The following is a 22,256-nucleotide window of genomic DNA, read 5'->3' as shown; positions in this document are numbered from 1 at the left end:
ACCCACCCCCCATTCTGCCAGCATTGGGGAAGGAGAACGCCTGGTCAGGTCAGGTAGTCATTTTTTCTTTGCTGTGGGCAGGGGAGATGGACCTGGAGCAACAGTTCTGTATGTCACTCACATGGTGCCATCTAAAGAAACAGGCAGCCTGCGAAGTTCAGCGTCTCGGGGGCAGAGGAGGGCGACAGAGCACTGGCAGCAGAGAGGGGTCCGAGGAGGAGCGTGAGAAGCGGAACGGCGGAGAGTGTGGGCCATGGTGTGGACTGGGGCCCTAGGAGAGAGACCGGGGACCAAGGCCCGCAGGCGGCTCCAGAGTGAAGCCAGAGGGCGGGGGAACAGGCAGAAGGGCCGCCGGGTCGGGTAGGGCTGGCGAGAACGAGGAGAGCGAGGAAGTGTCGCTCCGGGCAGCCCCTGGAACCAGAAGAGAAGCGGGTTCATTCCAGACTCTTTGGCTTCCACCTCGGTACCTCCCGCGACTCCTCCCCATCGGTTTCTCTCCCTTGAAACTCCGGGAGCGACGCCCACCTTCCTCCCGCCCTCACGTCCCGGGAGCGTCGCCCCCCTGGATGCCTGGGGTGGGAGAAAAGGGGAGCCAGGATCGGGGCTCCAGGGAGGCGGGGGTAGAAAGGGGCTTCTACGAGGGTGAAGTGGGTGTTGTCTATTTCTACACGGCGAGAGGTCTCGGGGGTGGGCGCCCGGTCACCGGGGCTGGAGGGTACCCCCTGCGTCCGTCGTATTGAGGGTGAAAGGGACGAGGGGCAGCAAACGAGAAACGCCAAGCGTGGAGTGAGGTGCCCTCGGGCCGGCGAGTCTGACGCCGAGGCTGACTCCTCAGCCGGGAGGGCCGAGACTGAGCGAGCCACGGGAATTTGGGGCGGAGCGGGGTGGGGGCGCGAAGGGCAACGGAAACAGGAAGTGAGGGGCAGAGAGGCCAAAGGGGGTGGCGGGAGGCAGCGTCAGTCCCTCCTGGGGAGGCGATCCTCTCCACCTCGCCGGGGCGCGGCGCGCTACGTGGGCCCCTGACCCCGGGCCCCGCCCGCGGAACTCGAGGCGTGGGGGTTGCGGGGCAGGGAGCGCTTTACTGGATGCCCCAACTGGGCTCTCCGCTGCCGCCGGGACCGGCACAGAACTACAACTCCCGGGCAGCCCTCCCTCCGCTCGGCCCCGCGGCTCGGCGGGCACCGACCGGCTCGCTCGGTCCTGGGAACTGTAGTCCCAGGCCCTGCCCATCTTCTTCGGGAGGCTACCCGGGGGCGGGATATGTGCAGGGAGGTTCTCGCAGCCCTCCTCCCACCCGCGCCTTTTCTCTCCAGCTTTAGAAACCAGCTTCTCGCAGGGACGAGGAATTGTTCCCCTTCCAAACATCTCGGGCCTGCCCTGTCACCCTCTTGAGCCACTTTCCTTCTTTCCCTGTGGTATTGAAACCCGAGATCTCAGCCTGGGCATTCAGGTCATTGGGGGAAAGCTTGGGATCTGACTTCACACCTCTCCGCTCTCCACCCTCTTACAGCTTCACAGGTCCTTTTAATTTTCCTTCACATTTGCTGATTTGAAGGTTCAGGAAAATGGGATCTGCACACCGTGAATACCCTTTGACATTTCCTCCCCATTTCCAAGGCTGATTCTACATGATTTCTAGGGTTCCCTCCCCGATCTTTGTTTTCCTCTCCTTCTAGTACCCACCCACCCGGATAAAGAGACACAGAACCACAGGTTTCAAAGAGGAAAAAAAGCAAATTTGTTGTTGTTGGTAGAAGGGCATGAAGGGAAGGGCTCTTCACCCTTCCCAACATCTTGCATGGGTGGGAGGTTGGGGGCAATAGAAAAGGCAGTAGATGGGGGCACAGGCCCCACTCTGTACAATATAGAAGAAGAATCTGATATAGATACTTTGTATAAAAGCCACTTGTCCTCATTTGTGTCCTCTTGCTGGCTGGCCGGGCTGGGGGGCTCTGGGGGACAAAGAAGCTGGGTGGGTGGGCCAGGACTCAGGAACACCCGATGGTCCCCATCCCCTGGCTGTCCCCTTGAGGGGTCACTTTGGATCCTTGGTGGGGGCATAGCAGAGCTCCAGTGGTCGGGACACTTTCCAGAACTTCTCATTCACCAGCTCCAGGGTTAGCGAGCCATTCAGTGTCTACAAGAGGGGGTGGAAGGGGGAGGAGAGGGAAGAGAAAAAAAAGTTGGGAAAGATGGTAAAGGAAATGAATGAGAGGAGAAAAAGGAAGAAGGAATAATAAACGGGGCAAAGCAGGGACACGGATGATGGGGAAGAAGGACGGACAGAGAAGGGAGATGGGAGATGCAGAGGGAGAAGAGGGCTGGTCAGTTAGGAGGTCAGGATCTCGGTTCTGCGTCCCCAGGCCACCCTCCCTCTCCTCTCTCACATCGCTGCCCTCAGAGGCTCTCACCGTGAAAGCTCCGCCCCCGGGGGCGATGTAGATGGTATACTGCTTTTCGCTGACACCCTCCAGACTGGGCAAGGCAGGCTCCTCAGGGCCGTCCCCTCCTCCGGCACCCCCACCCTCCCCGCCTCCCCCATCAGGTCCTCCGGCGTCAGAGGCGCCCCCTCCAGGCCCTCCTGGCTCCCCGGCCTCTTGCTGCTGCCGCCGTTCGAGGGCAATGCGCAGGGCCAAGTACTTGGAGAGATGGTCCACTGTGGCATTCCCAGTTGTCTTCACATACCTGGAGTGGGACAGAGGGCAGGTTGAGGGCACAGGAAGCCTCAAATGGAGAAGGGAAGTTGGGGGTTTCCCAAAGGGCCTCTGGGTTAGGGATTCTTTCTGGGTTTGGGCAAAGCCCACTTCTGATGGAAGATCATGAGACCTTTGGTTTCTCAGTGGTCTGGGGAAGCACGAGGCTCTCACCTAGTCTGGCAGTATTCTCCCTTCTCCACGAGCAGGGGGTGGGGCCGGAACACGAGCTCAATTTCTCCACCTGGCTCTGGGGGACTGGGAGCCCCGGGAGGGCTTGGGGGGCCCAGGGTTCCCCCTCCCAGGGTCCCTCCCCGGTCACCAGAGTCTTCAGAACCGGCACCCCCACCCACCCCACCAGTGCCACCTCCCCCTGTCCCTACACTGCTCCCCCCTGCGCCCCCTCCACGGGGTCGCTTGGGAGCAGGGCCTGGAGCAGAGTCAGGGGCGGAGTCTGAGCTCACATCCTCTCCATCCCCCTCTCCCTCCCCAGGCTCTCCTTCCCCCCCACTCATCGTTGTGGTCTGATCTGACCCAGGCATCGGCCGCCTCACACGCTGGGCCCTGTGGAAACAAGTGGTCGAGGTTAGAAACCACCAAAGATAAGGGGTTTAGGTTTTAAACTTCAGAGAATTAAGAGATCAGGGAAATCTTAATGATGACACCTAATATTTATTACATACTGACTACGTGCTAAGCACATTGCTAAGTATTTTGCACTGATTGCCTCACATTATACAAATCCTATGGACACAGGTAATTATATCATCTCTATTTTATGGCTGAGGAAACTGAGGCTCAGAGAGGTTAAATAACTCGTTTGAGACCACAGACTCTTTGCCTCTCAAAGCGCGGTCCAAGAACCAGCAGCACAGTCTTGTAGAGACGCAGAATCTCAGGTCCAACCTGTGACCTACTGAGTCAGAACCTGCATTTTTAACAAGACTCTCATGTAATTTGGATACACATTAAAGACTGAGTGATGCTGGCCTAGGAGGTGATTTAATTCCCAGCAGTGTGAACTCAGAGCTTATGCTCAAAAAGCACTCAACTCTTCTAACTTCTAGAAAGTTAGAAGATGAGCTATTTCCTTAAGAACAGTAGTACAAGTTGCTAAGAAGCTACAGTTTACATCCATGACCTCCAGGCGTGACAGTTAGACTGTGATCAGCACTCAGGATGCTGAGGCTTAGAAGCAAAGACAGCCCCAGGAGTCTGACCCACGGATCTGTCCCATCAGCACCGCTGCCACCTTCTTCGTGGCCCCCGAACCTGTGCATGGCCTGCATGCGCAGCCCCTCCTCAATGCTGGAGCTCAGTGCCTGCTGGTTGTGCAGGCGGCTGAGGCGGATGAGCACCCTGTCTTGGTGGGCCTCATATTCCTCCCGGCTGGGGTAGATCTTAGAGATCAGAGCATCGAAGTTGGGGTCTGGCCGCAGAGACCGCTTGGATACCAGCTTCTTTCGGCAGGTAGGGCACTCCTTGTTCCTGGTGTGGGAGAAAGGAGGCCCTAAGGACTCAGTCACCAGGGCATGGAGGGTCCAACTCTTGTCCCCCTCCCCCCATCTCAAACCTGTCCCTCCTGTTACCCGCTGCGCAGGGCCGTGACAATGCAATCAGAGCAGAATCGGTGGAGGCACTCCTTGGTTGTCATCGTATTCTTCAGCATGTCCAGGCAGATGGGGCACATGAGCTCTGAATGCAGTGACCGAGGGGAAACTGCAATCTCTGTGCCATCCATGATGGCTTCCTGGAGGCGTCGATGAGTGGAAAGGTGGTGAATGGGTTGGGGGGAAAGGGGTTTTAGAAACAAGTGGTCCATGAAATTGGAGTCTTGAGAAATACAGTGAGATGTCAGAATCTGGGTACCTCACGTTGGCCACTTGAGGAAATTGGGAATTCTAAGAGTAGGAGCTTTGGAATAGGAAGATCTGAGGTTTGGTGATAGGCCTGGGGATGGGCGTGGCACAGATTTTCCATCTGTGGAAGACTTACTTGGTCAACAGAATTTCTTACAGTGCAGTCCTACCTATATCAGAATCCCCTAGGATGCAGGTTAAAAATTCAGATTCTGGGGTCCCATCCCTTTACTGTATCACAATGTTACAGGTAGGGGCCAGCGGGAATTCCTTTTTTTTTTTTTTTTTTTGCGGTACACGGGCCTCTTACTGTTGTGGCCTCTCCCGTTGCGGAGCACAGGCTCTGGACGCGCAGGCTCAGCAGCCATGGTTCACGGGCCCAGCCGCTCCACGGCATGTGGGATCCTCCCGGACCGGGGCACGAACCCGTGTCCCCTGCATCGGCAGGCGGACTCCCAACCACTGCGCCACCAAGGAAGCCCGGGAATTCCATTTTTAATAAACTCCCAAGGTGAGTCTTAAATGCACTGACCTATGATGCGGAACTGAGAAACGGGGAAGGTAATTTCAGCCTGTTTACTATCTTTCAAATGAAGATAGTAATACTTGCTCTACCTCTCTGGCACGTCTGTTTCGAGGATTAAATGAGATAAATGTGAAAGCGCTTTTAAAGATTAAGGTGATTCAAAGGTAGGGCCAGGGAGTGTGAAATCGGGCAGAATGGGGCAAAAAATGGAAAAGAGTCTGTGAGATGGGGGTCTGGGGATGGAGGGGTCTGGGGAAAGGGAGTAAGTTGTAAAGGGAGAATCCCTGTCACCTGAGGGGTCCGGTGGAGCTCATAGAGACTCAGTTCCCACGTTTTGCTGGCATTCTGGGCATTCGCCGGCGTCGTCATGGTGATCGGGCACAGACCCCCACGAAGGCTCCACCGCCGGGGAGAAGGAGAGGTAGGCTGGGGAGTGGGGGAAGGGGGAAGGGGGAAGGGGAGGAAGGGTGTTAGGGGGGCCGCCCCTCGCGCAGACCCCGCCCTCCCTAGGCTCCCTCCTCCGCCCCCCCACTCCGCGCCGGCGCGGCCCCTCACCAGCTTCCAGCTGTCCGCGCTCCCGCCGCCGCAGCGCCTCTCCCGGGGCCCGGGCTCCCCGGCCGAGTTCGCTCGGTCCGCAGCCGCTGCTCAGACAGCAGCTCCCGTTACCGACGCCGCCGCCGCCATGGCCCGGGCGCTGGGGCCCTACGTCACTTCCGCCTGCCCCTCCGCTCTACTCCACCCCCTGCCGGCGGAGACGTCACCCGCCAGTCGCGGCGCGGGTGGGACGCGACGTGGACGCCCGGGTTCCCCCCGGCCCCCGCGAGGAGCCGGCGTCCCCGGAGTCCCACGCCACGTGGGGACCGCGGTCTCCGTTCCCCGGCCAGCACCGTCGCGCGGCCGACCTCAGCCACTGTCCCCTTCCAAGGCCCCCACTCGGGGCCTCCGCTCCGGGGGGCGGGGCCTGGGATCGCTCGGACCCCGGGAGGGGACAGAGGGAATTGGAAAAGGGGCCACCTCCCCCATTCCGCGTCCCCTGGCGGCTCTGGGGAAGGGCGCCCCTCCTCCCCATACACAACTTCTCCATAACCCCAGCCCCGGATTCCGGGGAAAAAAGAGCTGCAGAGGAGCCTCTGCCGCTACAGTCCTTCAGTCCTGTGAACGCAACTAAGTCCCGACGTGCCCGGGATTCCCTTACCACCCTGGTAACCTGCTCCACCCTCCGCTTTGGCTCTCCCTAGACCCTCCGACCCGCTCTCCCTTCGAGGTTTGGGGGCGACGGCTCGGGACGTCCAGACTCAACTCTCGGCCAGAGCTAGAGACTCGAGAATTGCGTTTGGACAATCAAGAGCCGCGGCCCGGGGCGGGGGAGGGAGGCACACGGGAGGTATCGGGGAATGGAGACACCACGCGGAAGCAGGGACACACACACACACACACACACACAGGATGGGGCCCCTATCGGGGAGGGGTTGTGCGCGTGTAGGTGGGGGGCACAAGGGGCCGAATGTCTGGAGTGGGAAGCGGGCAGAAGTCTCCTCCAGGACTTCCCAGTAAAGGAAGGGGACCGGGAGGGAAGAGAAGAGGAAGGGGCAGAGCGACCCCCATTGAGGGCAGGGGATGAGAGGGATACGGGGGGGGGAAAAGAGACCGTGATGGGCGTCCTGTCTCCTCCACCTTGAACTGGGGCTCCCGGACTTGGGCTGCAACTGCCAGGGGGTGGCCTCTTTCTGGGACAAGGCAGCAGTGGGTCCCCTCGCCCCCTCCCCCAGTTCCCCCCTACTTCCCTGTCCTCTCCTTCAGTCCGTGGCCAGTCCTTATGTGGGCTCCAGAGTCGATTAGCGCGGACCCCCTCCCCTTCCTCCTCCTCCTCCCAGCCCCCTCCCTCCCTTCTGCTCTCCTCCAGCCCCTTTCATCGGCTGGCCCATTCCCCTAATCCTGGCCCCCTCCCCTAATCCCCCCCATCCGACCCCCGGCCGGCTGCAGCTATTGTAAGGTGGAGAGAAAGGGGAGGGGGGGACTCAGAGAAAGGAGAGGGGTGGGGGAGGGCCACCTGTTCCAAGACCCCCTCCCAAGGCTAGACTGGATACTCGGATGGGGCCATGAACAAATCACCCTTGGGGACCATAAGGACCCAGGGAATTGGGGGAGGGGACTGGGGCTGCAGGATCAGTGGAAGGGGGTGGGGCAGAGACCCCCTCCCTCCAAAAGACCCAGAGTGTCACGCACACACAGTGACACACACTCTCTCCTCTCATACCCGGCGGCGGGGGTTGCCCTGGGAGACCAGGCAGTGAAAGGGAACAATCCTTCGCGAAAGGGAAAGGAGGGGGAGGTGGTGAAGGGTCTGAGGACTTGGACACAAGAAGAACCGGAGGTGGCAGGGAAGAGGATTTGGAATTTATTAGGGTCACAAGCACCCCTGCCTCCCATATTCAGCATTCCTGAGCCATACACTGCCACCTCTTTTGTAGCCTGGGAACTCAGAGTCCTCATCAGCAGGAGGCCCGGCAGAGTGGTGGGATAGTGAGCAGAGTCCCGGGTCCTCGAGGCAGTTACATGAAAAGACCTCCTGGGAGGGGCAGAAACATTTGGACAGATGTATAGGTGGAGACAAATGGGCTGGGGGGGAGGCATCCACTTCTGTCCTTGGCCTATGGGAACTTCTGCCCTTCCCTCAGTGGCTCCAGACTCCCCTCATTTGCTTTCTGGGTTCCACTTCTCTGCCCTCTTCCTCCCCCTGATGGCCTCATACCAGTGACTTCCACTGACGCCCCTGTGATGTATCCACTGTCTTCAGATGCCAAGAACGCGACCACATCTGCCACATCTACGGGAATGGTGGGGAGAGGGCAGAATCCTACTCACTCACACAGATCCAAAGTAGCCTCCTACCAGAATCATCCCTCCCTCAACCACCAATCCTGGTGAGACCCTCTCAGATACCACAAACTTTGGGATCTCTTCATTCAGGCCCCCTCTGCACTCAGTGCTCACCCTCAGGGTCCCCCATATGTCCCATCGGGATCCTTCCAGTCACCTGTAAGGAAACACTCGTGTGAGTGAAAGTTTTTTTCATGGGTTTTTTTTTGTAGACCGAGTCTGTGACTTTTTTTGGTCTTCATTCCTTGTACACTTGCTGAATATGCCCCTCACTGGGCCCAGCATCCTCTCTCTGAAGCCCAGGGAGGTTGGCTCTCTGAATGATTCTGCCCTCCACCCACAGTCTCCTACCTTGTCCAGTACTTTCTGTGGCACTTTCTGTGTCATGGGTGTTTTAATGAACCCTGGGAGGACAGAGTTACAGCGGATCCCATGTCTGTGGAAAGGAGAGTGGCTGCTGACTCCAGAGAGGACTGAACACTGACCCTCCCTCAGACCTTCCACGTGGCCCCAGGTGTCTGACCAACCGTCCAAGCTCCCGGGCTGCAGTCTGGGTCAGTCCAACCACTCCAGCCTTGGATGCTGCGTAGTTTGTCTGTCCCACGTTCCCCACCTTTGGGTGAGCCAGAGATTGGGGTTAAGCTGGGAGTCCCAAGGAGGGGCTCTCCTCTCTGTGCCTACTTGGCTGGCTGACCTCGTCCCAACTCAACCTGACCTTCCCTACGATGCTACTGATGTTGATGATGGAGCCAGGACAGCCACTGGACACCAGGGCTTGGGCTGCAGCCTGAGTGACTAGAAAGATGCCCTGGGGGTGGGGAGAGAAAGTAACAAGGCAGAAAGGATCAGCAGGGGTGACACTCCTCCAACTCCCTCCCCAGGCTAGAGGGCCCCAGAAGTCATGGGTTCAGAGATCACCACCTTGAGGTTGACAGCTATGACTCTGTCCCAGTCATCCTCAGACATGTGGAGCAGAAACTCATCCCTGGTGATGCCCGCACAGGACACAACGACAGATGGCGGGCGAGAAAAGCAGGCCTATGTAAGGGGTAGGTTACACACCAAAAAACCTTGTAGAGCCGAGGGCACTGGAGGCAACGTTAGGGCTTTAAAGGGGGCGACGTCGTCTCGCTTTTTCACCTGCACTTGATCCAGCAGGTGCCTGACGGCCCCGGCCTCGGACACGTCAGCCTGGAAGGCTGCGTGGGCCCCGCGGGGTGCCCCCTCTTCGCTCCCCGGCCCTCCCAGCAGCCGCACCGTCTCCCGTGCCGCTGGCCCGTCCAGGTCGCAAGCGGCCACAGTGGCCCCCTCAGCGGCCAGGCGCACACCTACTGCTCGGCCGATGCCGCTACCAGCACCTGAGATGGGAGAGAACACGCGGGAGGGGGGGAAGGAGAAGTGGGCAGGGGTCAGAGGTCAACAGGGCGCAAAGTTAGTAAAATTCAGACCACAGGCCACAGCGGTTGTAGGGTCCGAGGGAGCGCCCCGACGTCACTCTAGCACACCAACCCACCCTGGGAGAGGACACCCCCCCCCCCAACCTGTGACCAGGGCCAGCGCGAAGCGAAGCCGGAGCTGAGACGCCATGGCGGGTGGTGAGTGGGCGGGCTCCCCAGCACTGAGCCAATCCGAGCGCAGAGGGGGCGCGGCGAGAGCAAAGCCGGACCAATCGAAGACCCGCCAGCGTTAGGCTCCTGGCGGCCACCCGCGCAGGCGGACCTCCAACCGCGGGGGCGTGGCCAGACACCAAAGCTTGGGGGTCAGTGGAGCCCGGAGAAGAGGGGCCCCCATTCCCCCCAAAAAAGACAAAGACTGCGCGTGGAGCGGAAGATTCAAGGATTTTATTTCTGGTCACCCCCCCCTCCTCCATTCAAACAGTGATATAAAAGAATACAAAAAAAAAAATCAGGCCATGAGAGTAGCAACTAGCCCCCCTCCCCCCCAATCACTCCCAAATCAGGACACACGATTGACGTTTATCTCCGACTTCTGCTACCCACTTCAGGGATCTGGTCTTCCCTGGAGTTTCCACCAACCGGTGGGAGAGAGGGAGGTGGACCCTGGAGAAGCCAGTGTGTGGCAGCTTGGTCCTCTGTGAATAGGTACGGTGGGGGATATGGGGTAGGCTGCCATGACTCCTCTCTCTTCCAGCCTTCTTCATGGCCCCACTTAGCCCCTAAACCCAACAACATGGTCAGCACATGCCCAACACTATGGTCCCTCTGGGCTGTCATTCTCACCTCTGCAGCTCCTGTAAGACTGCCAAATCTTGATAGCTTTCAAGACAAAGTCGCCACCTCCCTAGGATACAACTCCCTCCTTTGGCAGATGTCCCAGGCCAGGGCCCCCAACTTCCACAGACCCCTGACCTGGAGGGTTTAGAGGCTAGAGGTTTGGGGCTGGGGTGGGGCTGGTTTACCCCACCTCTCACTCAAGGTGGGCAATCAGCACCATCATGACAACTCCCCCTAGCAGCCCCAGCACCTCCAGAAGTGATTGCAATGGTGATGCCTCCCTCAACAGCTCAGGCAACACTGACACCGTTGCTACGTAGATAAAGCCACCTGCAGTGAATGGCAGAACCCAGCCAGGACCTGTGCCACCTGCAACTTCACTGCCCACTGCCCCTCCTTCAGTTAGGAGGGCACAGGCTGTGCCTGCCAGTGCCCCTATTGCCGTCAGTAGTTGTAGACGCATCGCCTGGTGGGCAGAAAAGAGAGAGAGAGGCACTCATCAACATCTAAAGGTTATCAGTGGTTTAGACGTGGCTGGAGGGGTGTAAGTGTACATGGATAGGATGCATGTCTTTAGAAACTAAATAATAAGGCAAAAAGAGGGGGATCTAGGATAGACACTTTCTGAAAAATCTTAGATCAAAGAGCTCCTTTCCACAGACCTCCTGACTCAATAGGTCAGGGTCAGGGGCATGGTGTGAAAGACCCCCATAAAACATTCAGATGGCTTATGGACCACAGCTCAAGAACTACTGAGCTACAAGACAAAGAAACAGAACTTCTTCCCCCTCGTTTCTAGAGGATCCGTGGTCAACAATACAGGCATACCTCGGAGATATTGTGAGTTCAGTCCCAGGCCATCACAATAAAGCAAGTCACATGAATTTTTTGGTTTCCCAATGCATATATTTACACTATCCTGTAAGTGTGCAGTAGCATTATGCCTACAACGTACGTAGCTTAGTTAAAAAATACTCTACCAGGGCTTCCCTGGTGGCGTAGTGGTTGAGAGTCCGCCTGCCGATGCAGGGGACACGGGTTCGTGTCCCGGTCCAGGAGGATCCCACATGCTGCGCAGCGGCTAGGCCCGTGAGCCATGGCTGCTGGGCCTGCGCGTCCAGAGCCTGTGCTCCGCAACGGGGGAGGCCACAACAGTGAGAGGCCCGCGTACCGAAAAAAAACCAAAAAAACTCTACCGATAAAAAATGCTAACCATTACGTAAGCCTTCAACAAGTTGGAATCTTTTTGCTATAGTAACATCAAAGGTCACTGATCACAGATCAACGTAACAAATATGATAATAACGAAGTTTGAAATGTTTCAAGAATTACCAATCTGTGACACAGAGACATGAAGTAAACAAATGTTGGAGAAATGGTATCCAGACTTGCTCAAGCAGGGTTGCTACAAATTTGTAAAAAACGCAGTATCTGCTAAGTGTAATAAAGGAGTGCAATAAAACGAGGTATGCCTGTAGTACAACTTGTTCGGAACTAATGGGTGGCAGTCTGGGTTTGGGGAGGGTTAGTGGGAGATAAAGGGCTTGAGGCAACCATGTTGGGTGCACACCATCACCAACCTGCTTTTTGCTGCAGCCAGACTGGACCAAGATGGCAAAGTCTCCGACTTCGTGGGGCACTTCATGTAGCAGAACAGTCATTGTGGTCAGGATCCCCAGTCCCCGACCCCCTCGAAATGAAGCACCAATGGCCAGACCATCTGTGAAGTTGTGTGCCAGGTCAGCAGCCAGATTCAGGTACCCTGATACACGTAGGTCTTTTACAGGAGAAAAGGAAGATGAAACAATTAGAGGTATTCATCACCCCTAGTCTCAGCCCTGATCAGCACCCCAGAGACCACTTCACATCCGGCCTCAGTATTTTCCAGACACCTGTCATCACCCACAGTGCTGTTCCATGTGATTCATGATGATGCCCCTTGCCCAAGCGTATGCAACCCTGGTCCTCACCTGAACCTGCTTTTTCCTCTTCAGAGTTCTGAGGTTTCACTGGCCTGTCTTTGGGCCTTGTGCTCCCTCCTCTGCTTTTTCTCGAGCCCCCTGCTTCCTTTTCTTCTTCCTCTGAGCTCTGTTTCTCCTTTGAAGGACGCCCTGAGGGAAGAAAGGAGTTGGTAAGAGTGGAGAACAGAGATTTGCCAATATGTCCTCATAAGGGTAGTCTTCTCCCACCTAAGAACCATAAAATGAGGAGATTCAGAGATGGCAAGGTGGCTTTCGGGAAAGTTGTTCCTAGGCTCACCCTGTCTTCCATGTGTGTGACTGTGAGCGTGTCCATGTCCGTGTCCATGTCCTCCTTTCACATGTCTCACAAATTTTTCCACCACGAGAAAGGCGACAATTCCACTGAGGACCCACAGTCCCACAGACAGAATGGGGCCCTGGCCTAGGAATGGATACATTGAGACATTAAGGGAGATTTGGATTTCAGACTCTTCCTCCCCAAGCACAAGAGAAGAATAGGGAGGGATAGACCTTCCCCAGCACCCCAACCCCACGTCTTCACCTGCCCCTTCCTCACCACTGTGGGAATGTCCATGTCCAGGCTGCTCCAGAGGGTGGTGAGAATGAGGTTCTGGAGGAAGGGGGAGACAAAGCCAGCTGAGGAAATACCCCAACCAAGGGGTGTGTATTTGGGAGAATATTGGAAGGTCAGGGATCACAAAGGGGAAAGAACCCTCTTGTCCAAAGCATAAAATACATTAAGATTTGAGGTAGAAGCTAGAGATCACTTACCCAGAGCATGAGGGATGAGGTGCAGAAAGGCATCTCCCAAGAGCCCACCCGAAGCAAAACTCAGCAAGATCTGGAGCAGAGAGCGGTGCCGAGGGGAGTTTGACTCCACGGGGATAAGGAAGAGGACGAAAAATGGAGCTGCAGAGATCAGCACTGTGGCCCCCAGTGCCTGGTGAGGGAGAGTCAGGGGTCAAGTGGTGTGGGGTTTCCCAACAATCCCGAACCAGCCCCCCTCTGCCCCATCCCCGGGGGACTCACATAGGCCCAGAGAGTGACAGTGTCCAGGTCCTGTTTGATGCCTGGCGCCCCAGACTCCTCATAGATTGCATGGCTGTGCTCATGATCATGTCCATGTCCTCGGTGGTAGACGCTCTCATGAGAGTGGCCATGACTATGGCCATGGTGCAAATCCTCATGCGAATGTCCATGGTCGTGACCGTGGGTATGCCCATGCCAGATGCTCTCATGAGTGGGGCCAGGGGCATGGCTGTGTCCATGGTGGAAATCCTCATGTGAGTGGCTGTGGCCCTGGAAGTCCTCGTGCAGGTCTTCGTACAGGTCGCCATGACCCCCGTGTCCGGCCACTAGCAGCCCCAAGGCCGCCCAGGTCAGCAGTCCCACGGCCACCCAGTGGGGGGCCCCCAGGCCTCTGGCCATCACGCTGACCAGAGGGACAGAGATAGTGACTCCACTTGACCCTCAACTCTATACCTATGCGGGGTCCGCTCTACTCCGTTCGCGCCCTCCGTCCACTTCTATGGACTGCTTCCCCATTCCATCCTGTCCCCACCCACATTGTTCCCAAGACTCGTTTTCTTTATCCGGAACCCCATCCCAGATGCAGGGCCCCCGGGACACCGCTCTAGGCTCTGATCCTCCGCTATATGGACTCTCTGCGCCCTCGTCTCTATGACCCACTAAATGAAAAAGGCCTGAAAAGGACGGTAGGGAAAAACAGGGAATTCTCACCAGCTCCGGGATCCTCTCCTTTCCCGGTTTGCTCGGACGTGGCAGTCCCGCCTCTAGCTCCCGCGAGAACAGGGAGTTCCGTTCTACCTCGATCCCAGTACCTTTACCAATATGGCGGCACTCCGGTAGTGGTGAAGCCCTCTAGCCCTGGCGCGCATGCGCGGGTGTGGAGGTTATTTGAGGGGACGCTGGGCTAGGCGGGCTAACAGGCGGGAGGAGACCGCCTCCTCCGTTTCCAACCAGACGAGGAGGCGGGAACTAGCGCAGAGACTTCCCGTCTATACCAAGATGGCTGCCACATCGGCGCTGTCATTTTGCTACAGCGCAGAGCGAAGCTCTTAATTCGACCCGGTTAAGGCCAGAGACTTTTTGTCTGGGCCTTCCTCGTGCTCAGCTAGTCCAACGATCAATCCTTGGGAATCCCTGGTACCTCTTCGGTATCCCTACACTCAGCCAGGAATCATGTCTTGGGCTGCTCGCCCGCCCTTCCTCCCCCAGCGGCATGCCGCAGGGCAGTGTGGGCCGGTGGGGGTGCGAAAAGAAATGCATTGTGGGGTCGCGTCCCGGTGGCGGCGGCGACGGCCCTGGCTGGATCCCGCAGCAGCAGCGGCGGCGGCGGTGGCAGCCGGAGAACAACAAACCCCGGAGCCGGAGCCGGGGGAGGCTGGACGGGACGGGATGGGCGACAGCGGGCGGGGTGAGTGACCTAGCGGACGGACCGGCAAGCCAGTGACCGCGTTATCAGCAACCCCTTCCCCCCCTCCCCTGGTGTTCTTTCCCAGGCGCTCCCGCCCCCTTGTTTGTAAACACGCGTCCCCTCCCTCCCGAGGGCCTTAGTGCCCTCCCCCCGGGGCGGGGCGGGGAGGGGGAGCTTCCGCCCTCCTAGCGGTGGCCGCTTGAGGCCCTGCACTACGGAGGTCCCAGGCGTGGGACACTAGTCCTCGAGATTGAGGACTCTGGACGTTTGAAGGCAAATTGTATGTCCTAGGAGGGGTCTCTTCTGCCTATCTCTTTTCCCTGCACGTTCTGGCTACGAGCTGGGAATGGAGGGGCTGACTGGTCCACCCCACGTGCTGCCCCACCCACACGAGATGCGTCTGGCTTGGGGTGACCAAATGCATTGTTTGGAGTTTGCCTCACCTGAACGATCCTCCTCTGTCAGCCCCCTTCTCTCACCACGATTAGGAGTTAAGCCGTTGTTTGACAGCAGGGTGCCTCTGGACTTGGGAAGGGGTGGGGTGAGGTGGGGGCGCGGTGGGGGGATCAGAGAGAGAATTAAAGGCTCCGGTTGGATGATCGAAGACTCATTTTCTCTTTTTGTCTCTTCTGTCTGTGTGTGTCTGTGCCTGTGTGTACCCCTCCCCAGACTCCCGAAGCCCAGACAGTTCCTCTCCAAATCCCCTTCCCCAGGGGGCCGCTCCCCCTTCTCCTCCGGGGCCACCCTTACCCCCTTCAGCAGCTGCATCCCTTGGAGGCTCTGGGGCTCCACCCCCACCCCCGATGCCACCCCCGCCACTGGGCTCCCCCTTCCCGGTCATCAGCTCTTCCATGGGGTCCCCTGGTCTGCCCCCTCCAGCTCCCCCAGGATTCTCCGGGCCTGTCAGCAGTCCCCAGGTGAGAGGTCGTGACCCACTTACTGCCTCTCCACTTTCATTTCCTTGTTTTCCTGGTGACCTAGATCCTTGTGTGAATTTCCCCATGGCCCACTGACCTTCCAGGCCTGTGGTCCTTGTGTGACTCCTGGCCTTTCTTGAGGTGACTGAGCTTTCAGTGCACACCTCCTCCCCAACCCTCTAAAAGAACCCAGCTATTCTTGATGTCCCTTTCATATATCAGTGATTTTTTTGCCCTTTTGGTTCCATCTACCCTTCTTAGATGCAAGCCCTTCAGGGCCACTGTGTTGCACAATTTCAGGGGCACCTTTATGTCTCATCTCTTCGGGGTTGTACTCCAGGGGTGGCCCTTCCCGGGCACTGCAGTGTAAATAATGTACTTTGTAACGTGCAATGCAGGGCCCTGCTTAGGTGGTAGGGAATGATGTCCCTCCCCTCTGAGAGATTATCCTTCCCAATGAGTCTCCCTGTGACTTCCCTATTTCCCCCAACCCAGATTAACTCAACAGTGTCGCTCCCTGGGGGTGGGTCTGGCCCCCCTGAAGATGTGAAGCCACCAGTCTTAGGGGTCCGGGGCCTGCACTGTCCACCCCCTCCAGGTGGCCCTGGGGCTGGCAAACGGCTATGTGCAATCTGCGGGGACCGAAGCTCAGGTATGGGGCTCAGAGGACCAGCAGAGAGGAAGAGAGCGTGTACCATTTACCATCACCTGTGGGATTCCCAGGGGCTCTTGAGGTTTGGTTAGAGCAAGTGAGCTGGGGGAGGCCTGATGAGAGTTAAGGACCCTGCGGCTCAGATTTGGTGTGTGGGGGTGGTCAGAGGGAAGAGGGGGCTGGCATAGGGTTTTCGAACCGTGAGAAGAGTGGGACAGGATCATGCCTCATGTCCTGATTCCCCATCTCTCTCTTTGGCAAACACAGAGCAGACTTCAACTAAATTTGCTGGGGGGAGGTGGGCAAGAGTCCTAGTGGCACAGGGTCTACGTGCAGTCTTACTGCTCTTCCTGTCCTCTCGCAGGCAAACACTACGGGGTTTACAGCTGTGAGGGCTGCAAAGGCTTCTTCAAGCGCACCATCCGTAAGGACCTGACCTACTCGTGCCGGGACAACAAGGACTGCACGGTGGACAAGCGCCAGCGGAACCGCTGTCAGTACTGCCGCTATCAGAAGTGCCTGGCCACCGGCATGAAGAGGGAGGGTAAGGGCCTGCCCTACCCAGGCCTCCCGGTCTACCCTGTGCGGGGAGAGGGAGGAGGGGGAGGGAAGACTGCAGGGACTATACCTCTTAGGAAGGCTGGACTCCTCTCTCTCCTCCAGAGGGCGATATTTGATTCCCTCTCCCCTGCGCATCAGCCCTCCTCTCTGGTACCTTGACCTGGTGCCTTGAGTTTCCTTCTTAATGGTTCTGCTTCTGTGGCCTGCCCCTCTGATCCCTCCCTGGTCTGGTGCTAGGGTAGGATAAGTTTTCCTTCCCCATGATGGGTTTCTCTAGCTCCCCTTCTCTAACCTGAGTAATTCTTCCTCATTTTGACCGAGTGTTTCCACTCTGGTCTCCATCTCCCTGTTATCTGTGTTCTCTCCTCCAGACTCTGGGACTCTACTCTCTTAAGCTGCAGCCTTTACTGAAGACCTCAGGGCTTCTTTTCCTCCTTTTTTTTTTTTTTTTAATCTCTATCTTTTCTTCTTAAGCTTGATTCTGGAATTCTGAGAGAGATACTTTAGGGAGTATATGTTGGTCACATCCCTCATTTTAGAGAAGATGAGCCTGAAGCCTGGCTTTCCCAAGGTCATGCAACAAAAGAGTGGCAGGTCTTGGATCAGAACCCACACCTCTGCAGACCCAGGCCAGTGCTCCTTTTCCTGCTTTTTGGTTGAGTCAGAAGAGCACCAGATTTGCCATCAGGCACGCTTAGATTTGGACATACGGCTTGCCATGTATTGTGTGAACTTGGGCAAGCTGTTGAATGAACTGCCCCCAAATCGTTATTTTAAAAAATGGGGTCAAGAGCTCACAGGGTCGTTATAATACTTGAGTGAACGTGAAAGTGTGCTTGGCACGTTTCCTAGTATATAGTAGGCTCTCAGTTTAAATGCTAGCTTTCTCCGTAATTCCTTTACCTACCCTTTTACTTCTTCTGGGTTTATTTATCTGTTCTTTTATAAGTCCTGCTTCTAGACTGCCACAGATCTGCCGTGGTTTCAAGTGACTTCCCCAATTTGTATAAATACCGTCTAAGGGCCATGAGACCCTGATAAGACCCTAAGGACATTTTGGAACCTCCTCATGGCTGGCTGCTCACTTTCTACTTTTTTCTCCTTCCTCCTTCTCCTGCAGCGGTTCAGGAGGAGCGTCAGCGGGGGAAGGACAAGGATGGGGATGGGGAGGGGGCTGGGGGAGCCCCCGAGGAGATGCCCGTGGACAGGATCCTGGAGGCAGAGCTCGCTGTGGAGCAGAAGAGTGACCAGGGCGTTGAGGGTCCTGGGGGAACCGCGGGTAGCGGCAGCAGCGTGAGTGTTGGGGTCAATCTACTCTTCTTCCTGATGGGGGTGGGGAGGCGGGAGGCTAGGTCTGTTCTATCTCCCCCTCCCCTCCCTTCCCCTCACAACCCATCTAACACTGCCGGGGACCGGAAGTGCCGCCAAACAAGGTTTCTTAGACACCTGAGGTAGGCGTGATAGCATCCTCCGTCCCCACTCCCCAAACAACCCACTCACAGAACCACAGGCAAGTCCCAAATTAATAACTGTTTTCCTGAATGCTAGAAGAGGAGGAATTGGTTCAGATGGGGCTTGAAGAGAGACTACAAATAAGGAGGGGGTGTCAGAAGCCTCTTATGGGGTTGGGGGGGCTCCCAGTGTACTTCCAAACCTTCTATAACTCTCATCCCTCCTCCCCTGCAGCCGAATGACCCTGTGACTAACATCTGCCAGGCAGCTGACAAACAGCTCTTCACACTTGTTGAGTGGGCAAAGAGGATCCCACACTTTTCCTCCTTGCCTCTGGATGACCAGGTCATACTGCTACGGGCAGGTCAGTGACCTTGGACTCCTTGAATCTCTTGTCATTTGACCCCTCTTGGACCTCCTGACCTTCAGGGACCCCAGCGGCCTTACCTTGCATACTCAGAGAGCCAGTCTCATTGACCTCGCCACCCCCTTCTTCTCTTCCCCTGATGTGCTTTCGATCCCATGGCCTGATCCCTGGCTCGTCACCCTTGCCACCCCCCACCCCCAGGCTGGAACGAGCTCCTCATTGCCTCCTTCTCTCACCGATCCATCGATGTCCGAGACGGCATCCTCCTCGCCACAGGTCTTCACGTGCACCGCAACTCGGCCCATTCCGCAGGCGTGGGAGCCATCTTTGATCGGTCAGTGGCCCTCGGCTGGGCTGGCCTGTCGGTCGAGGGGGTGGGGCTATAGGCTGGTCCGTGTCCAAGGCTGGCTGAGCTGTGACCTTTGAGTGACCTGCAGGTCCCTCTCCAGGGTGCTGACAGAGCTAGTGTCCAAAATGCGTGACATGAGGATGGACAAGACAGAACTTGGCTGCCTGAGGGCAATCATTCTGTTCAATCCAGGTAAGAGGAGGATTACCCCCGTCTCTCAAGACCAAGGCAGCCTTGGAGCCTCCTCTTCTTCGGAGACTCCTAAGTTACCCAGCTATCCCCCTCAACCTAGAAATCTCACAGCTGACAAAGAAGAACCCACATCTGCTGATAACATTCCCTTTGCAGCCCCATCCCTCAAACCCATTGTGCCCTGCTTCCCTTGCCAGGCATCTGGTGAAGGGCGTGTAGGTGGGGCCCAAAAGGGACATCGTGTGGGCCACACTTCCACATTTGTCCTGATTTGATTTGCCCTCCTTCCTCTTCCTCCTCTCTTCCCTGCCATCCCAGATGCCAAGGGCCTCTCCAACCCCAGTGAGGTAGAGGTCCTGCGGGAGAAAGTGTACGCGTCCCTGGAGACCTATTGCAAACAGAAGTACCCTGAGCAGCAGGGCCGGTGAGAAGGCGCTGTGGGGCTGAGGGGCTGCGGGAACCGAGGCTCCTGCTGGGGTGGGGGTAGTGCCATGTGGCTCTAGCTCTCACTCCATGTCTCCCATTCCCTCCTCAGGTTTGCCAAGCTGCTCCTGCGTCTTCCTGCTCTCAGGTCCATAGGCCTTAAGTGTCTAGAGCATCTGTTTTTCTTCAAGCTCATTGGCGACACCCCCATCGACACCTTCCTCATGGAGATGCTTGAGGCTCCCCACCAGCTGGCCTGAGCCCACACCCAGACGTGGTGTTCCTCACGCTTGAGGAGAGCACATGGGCAAGGGACTCTGAGCCTTGGGGCAGGGTGGGGAGGGACCATGTTCCTAGAATCTTGGTGGGGTGAGGAGCATAGGACAGAACCGAGACCTCCAAGGGGGGGTCCCTAAACCCTGCCAGGGTTTGCTTGACATCCCAAGTCAGAGGGGACCCCAGACCACTTTGTGGGCTGGACCTCTCCCTTCAGTGGCCTTGAGTCTCTGAATTTGTCTGGCTCTGCCATGATCTGGGGGTGCTTTCTTACCCCTGGCCTGGAACGGCCTCTCCTTCCCCCAGCACAGAGCACTGGCCTTGCTCCCAGGACCTGGCTTCCTTCTCATCTTGCTTCACTTAGCCCCCCATCTGAAGAATGGAAATGGGAACTCCCGCAGAGATGGATATTGGGGGGCAGGCCCCCCAAACAGATGGACATGGGAGTAAGGCTCTGACAGGCCTTCCTCCAACCAAGCCTCGCAGATGGGGGCTTCTCTGGAATAAGGAGGGGCCTTGTCGCTGTCCCCTGTCCAGAGCCCCCTCTCACGCTTCACCTCCTTCTGCAGTCAGACTGAAAAAGAAAAAGGTGGTGGTGGTTAAGGGGCGGGTGGAGATGTAGGAACCCATCTGCTATTTTTAATTTTCTCTGAGGATAGAGACTTGCAGTTAGACTCAAAGAAGTACTGTACTTTCCCAGGTTGACTAAGAAATGCCAGTGGTGGAGGTGGTGTTTGGGAAAGGCAGGGCCCTGAGATGGTCTGCAGGGCTGGCTCTTCAGCACTGGCCTTCCCAGCCCCCTCCCCCACTCTTCCCGTCTGGCTTGGGGAAGGGGCCTGGGCTGTGAGGGCGGGGTGGGGGGAAGCGGCTTGGTGAGTAGTCCTCAGACCCTTCCCCTCCCAGCTCTCCCCCCAGCCCGGGGCACACACCTTGTAGGCTGGGGACACAGGCTCCTGGCCTCAGAATTGAGAGGAGATGGCCCGCCTGCAGAGATGGGGTGCTGGGGCTGCATGATTTTTGCCCTGCGGCTCTTCTCTCCGGGGTTCCCTTACCCTCTCTTTCACTCACATAAAATCGCTTTCAAATTAAAATCGCTGTTTTCTGGACTGAGGTGACTGTATGGGGGGTGGAGGCAGCGCCGCACCGGGCCGCGTGTGGGAGGGTATCCGGTCGGGAGCTCCGGACCGGCTCCCTGGACGCCGCCGCCGCCGCCTAGGTTCCCTGGGGCCTCGGAGGCGGGCGCAGGGTGGGGGACACAAGGCGCGCTTTGTCGCGGAGGTGGGGGGAGAGGGTGTGCCAGCCTGGGGGCGGGGCCGGCCGGAGTGGGGGGGGCGGCTGACTCTCAAAGGCGCCTTGTTCGCGGGCGCCCCCCCAGCGCCAGCGGGCGGCGGCGCCTCGGCTCGCTCCGGGCTTCACTCCGGCCGCGCCGCGGGCTCCGGGCAGACCCGGCGCCGTGCCCGCTCGTGGGGGCGCACTGGGCGCCGAGCGCCGCGGCTTACTCCGGTGTTGCCCGCCTGGAGGCGGCCTCGTCCCCGAGTGACCCCGTTTCCCGTACTCTGCCAACCAGTGTCGGCGGCCCCCCGCGCCCCCGCCTCTCCACTGGGTGCCTTTCCACCTGGGCTCCCGGGCGCCCTTACGTCGTCCCCCTACTTCCATCCCTTGGGACCTGATTAACCTGTGTGTGGGTCTGTCCAGTCTCTGGCCTCCCCTCTAACCGCCCTCCCGCCTCGCCCCCCACCCCCGCTCCCCGTGGCCGTCGGTTGCAGGTCCCCAGTCGCTATCTATAGCCGTGTCTATAAATACCGTGCCCCGGGCCAGCAGGCTCTGTAATTACAGCGGGCGGGCCGGGCCGGGGGGAAATAACTATGGAGACCCGACGGGGTGAGGGGAGGTAGCGACCCCCAGGCCCGCCTCTCCCCTCCCACTGTGCTGTAAATCCCGCCCCGGACTCTGCTGAAAGGGGGGTCTGGGCCCCCAAGGGGGAGTAACGGGGAGGGGTGTTGTGACTGGACGTCTCCCCCCCCCAAAGAAAGAGACTGGGGAAGAGATATTGGGGTTCCCGAAAAGAGAATCCTAAGGTACAGGCCACTGAGTCCCTGCGAGAAGTAGAGGAGAGCAGTCCGAGGGTCAGCGAGGGAGGGTTCCCACTCGCACCCCCACACCAGGTGGAGATCGGGGGTGGGGTTTCCCTCGGTGGCTGTGGGCGGGCGGCTGGAGGCAGGGGCTGGGCCGGGGGCGGGAGCGGGGTGGGGGCTCTGGGCTGCCGGGGTGGCCGGGGACACACAGGAGCGGCGGCCACCGAGGAGGGAGCAGCGCCGGAGCCCCGACGGCGCCTCGCTGCATGGAGCTGGGTCACTGAGAGCTGTCGCCACCGGCAGCCTCCGACTTCCCCGGGACCCCTGCGTGCGAGCCTGCTCTCTCTCTCCTGCCAGCCTCGGGGTGTCCGGCGCCTCCGG

At 58.0% G+C, this 22,256-nt stretch overlaps 4 protein-coding genes across 10 annotated transcripts; 1 reads left to right on the top strand and 3 right to left on the bottom strand.

The window, feature by feature from the left end:
* Window positions 1-1,714: 1,714 nt before the first annotated feature.
* RING1 (ring finger protein 1) lies at window positions 1,715-5,795 on the bottom strand. Its single transcript, XM_082638183.1, has 7 exons — window positions 5,634-5,795; window positions 5,370-5,504; window positions 4,283-4,443; window positions 3,966-4,181; window positions 2,868-3,257; window positions 2,412-2,685; window positions 1,715-2,137 (listed from the first exon to the last, which is right to left on the bottom strand). Exons 2-7 carry the CDS (start codon window positions 5,445-5,447, stop codon window positions 2,036-2,038), a joined length of 1,221 nt encoding a protein of 406 aa, XP_082494309.1. The 5' UTR covers window positions 5,448-5,504; window positions 5,634-5,795; the 3' UTR covers window positions 1,715-2,035.
* A 1,665-nt stretch (window positions 5,796-7,460) lies between these two features.
* HSD17B8 (hydroxysteroid 17-beta dehydrogenase 8) lies at window positions 7,461-9,564 on the bottom strand. 4 transcript variants are annotated; one of them, XM_082639474.1, is made up of 9 exons: window positions 9,500-9,564; window positions 9,099-9,316; window positions 8,880-8,996; window positions 8,674-8,766; window positions 8,486-8,571; window positions 8,310-8,394; window positions 8,073-8,115; window positions 7,831-7,905; window positions 7,461-7,647 (listed from the first exon to the last, which is right to left on the bottom strand). In XM_082639474.1, exons 1-9 carry the CDS (start codon window positions 9,543-9,545, stop codon window positions 7,631-7,633), a joined length of 780 nt encoding a protein of 259 aa, XP_082495600.1. In that variant the 5' UTR covers window positions 9,546-9,564; the 3' UTR covers window positions 7,461-7,630. The 4 variants fall into 4 exon arrangements, with proteins under 4 accessions (XP_082495600.1, XP_082495601.1, XP_082495602.1 ...); XM_082639475.1 differs by lacking the exon at window positions 8,880-8,996 and having other exon boundaries at window positions 9,021-9,316; XM_082639476.1 differs by lacking the exon at window positions 8,674-8,766.
* Window positions 9,565-9,806: 242 nt separating this feature from the next.
* SLC39A7 (solute carrier family 39 member 7) lies at window positions 9,807-14,005 on the bottom strand. 2 transcript variants are annotated; one of them, XM_082639473.1, is made up of 8 exons: window positions 13,915-14,005; window positions 13,204-13,606; window positions 12,946-13,114; window positions 12,731-12,784; window positions 12,452-12,595; window positions 12,163-12,303; window positions 11,773-11,969; window positions 9,807-10,658 (listed from the first exon to the last, which is right to left on the bottom strand). In XM_082639473.1, exons 2-8 carry the CDS (start codon window positions 13,600-13,602, stop codon window positions 10,386-10,388), a joined length of 1,377 nt encoding a protein of 458 aa, XP_082495599.1. In that variant the 5' UTR covers window positions 13,603-13,606; window positions 13,915-14,005; the 3' UTR covers window positions 9,807-10,385. The 2 variants fall into 2 exon arrangements, with proteins under 2 accessions (XP_082495599.1, XP_082495598.1); XM_082639472.1 differs by having other exon boundaries at window positions 13,204-13,955.
* Window positions 14,006-14,120: 115 nt separating this feature from the next.
* Window positions 14,121-20,906, top strand: RXRB (retinoid X receptor beta). 3 transcript variants are annotated; one of them, XM_082639471.1, is made up of 10 exons: window positions 14,121-14,611; window positions 15,281-15,528; window positions 16,024-16,180; window positions 16,545-16,724; window positions 17,862-18,034; window positions 18,428-18,557; window positions 18,762-18,894; window positions 19,010-19,101; window positions 19,420-19,525; window positions 19,637-20,906. In XM_082639471.1, exons 1-10 carry the CDS (start codon window positions 14,377-14,379, stop codon window positions 19,782-19,784), a joined length of 1,602 nt encoding a protein of 533 aa, XP_082495597.1. In that variant the 5' UTR covers window positions 14,121-14,376; the 3' UTR covers window positions 19,785-20,906. The 3 variants fall into 3 exon arrangements, with proteins under 3 accessions (XP_082495597.1, XP_082495596.1, XP_082495595.1); XM_082639470.1 differs by having other exon boundaries at window positions 18,998-19,101; XM_082639469.1 differs by lacking the exons at window positions 19,420-19,525; window positions 19,637-20,906 and having other exon boundaries at window positions 18,998-19,404.
* Window positions 20,907-22,256: the final 1,350 nt, after the last annotated feature.

Source organism: Mesoplodon mirus (assembly GCF_964341445.2).
Source record: "Mesoplodon mirus genome assembly, chromosome: 12".
NCBI lineage: Eukaryota > Metazoa > Chordata > Mammalia > Artiodactyla > Ziphiidae > Mesoplodon > Mesoplodon mirus.
The sequence above is the reverse complement of the archived record's forward strand: the minus strand, read 5'-3'. Positions and strand labels throughout refer to the sequence as shown.

Bases quoted from the DNA above. Each gene is read 5' to 3' on its own strand.
- RING1 (XM_082638183.1), bottom strand. From the start codon at position 5,447: ATGACGACGCCGGCGAATGCCCAGAATGCCAGCAAAACGTGGGAACTG. The intron at 3,258-3,965 runs GTTCGGGGGCCA...TTGTTTCCACAG, and splicing joins CGCATGCAGGCCATGCACAG to GGCCCAGCGTGTGAGGCGGC. The intron at 2,686-2,867 runs GTGAGAGCCTCG...GTCCCACTCCAG, and splicing joins GGAGAATACTGCCAGACTAG to GTATGTGAAGACAACTGGGA.
- HSD17B8 (XM_082639474.1), bottom strand. From the start codon at position 9,545: ATGGCGTCTCAGCTCCGGCTTCGCTTCGCGCTGGCCCTGGTCACAG. The intron at 8,767-8,879 runs GTGGTGATCTCT...CCCCACCCCCAG, and splicing joins TCATAGCTGTCAACCTCAAG to GGCATCTTTCTAGTCACTCA. The intron at 7,906-8,072 runs GTGAGCACTGAG...CCATTCCCGTAG, and splicing joins ACATATGGGGGACCCTGAGG to ATGTGGCAGATGTGGTCGCG.
- SLC39A7 (XM_082639473.1), bottom strand. From the start codon at position 13,602: ATGGCCAGAGGCCTGGGGGCCCCCCACTGGGTGGCCGTGGGACTGCTG. The intron at 12,596-12,730 runs GTGAGGAAGGGG...ATCCATTCCTAG, and splicing joins ACATGGACATTCCCACAGTG to GCCAGGGCCCCATTCTGTCT. The intron at 12,304-12,451 runs GTGAGCCTAGGA...TTCTTCCCTCAG, and splicing joins TCACACACATGGAAGACAGG to GGCGTCCTTCAAAGGAGAAA.
- RXRB (XM_082639469.1), top strand. From the start codon at position 14,377: ATGTCTTGGGCTGCTCGCCCGCCCTTCCTCCCCCAGCGGCATGCCGCA. The intron at 16,181-16,544 runs GTATGGGGCTCA...GTCCTCTCGCAG, and splicing joins CTGCGGGGACCGAAGCTCAG to GCAAACACTACGGGGTTTAC. The intron at 16,725-17,861 runs GTAAGGGCCTGC...CTTCTCCTGCAG, and splicing joins CACCGGCATGAAGAGGGAGG to CGGTTCAGGAGGAGCGTCAG.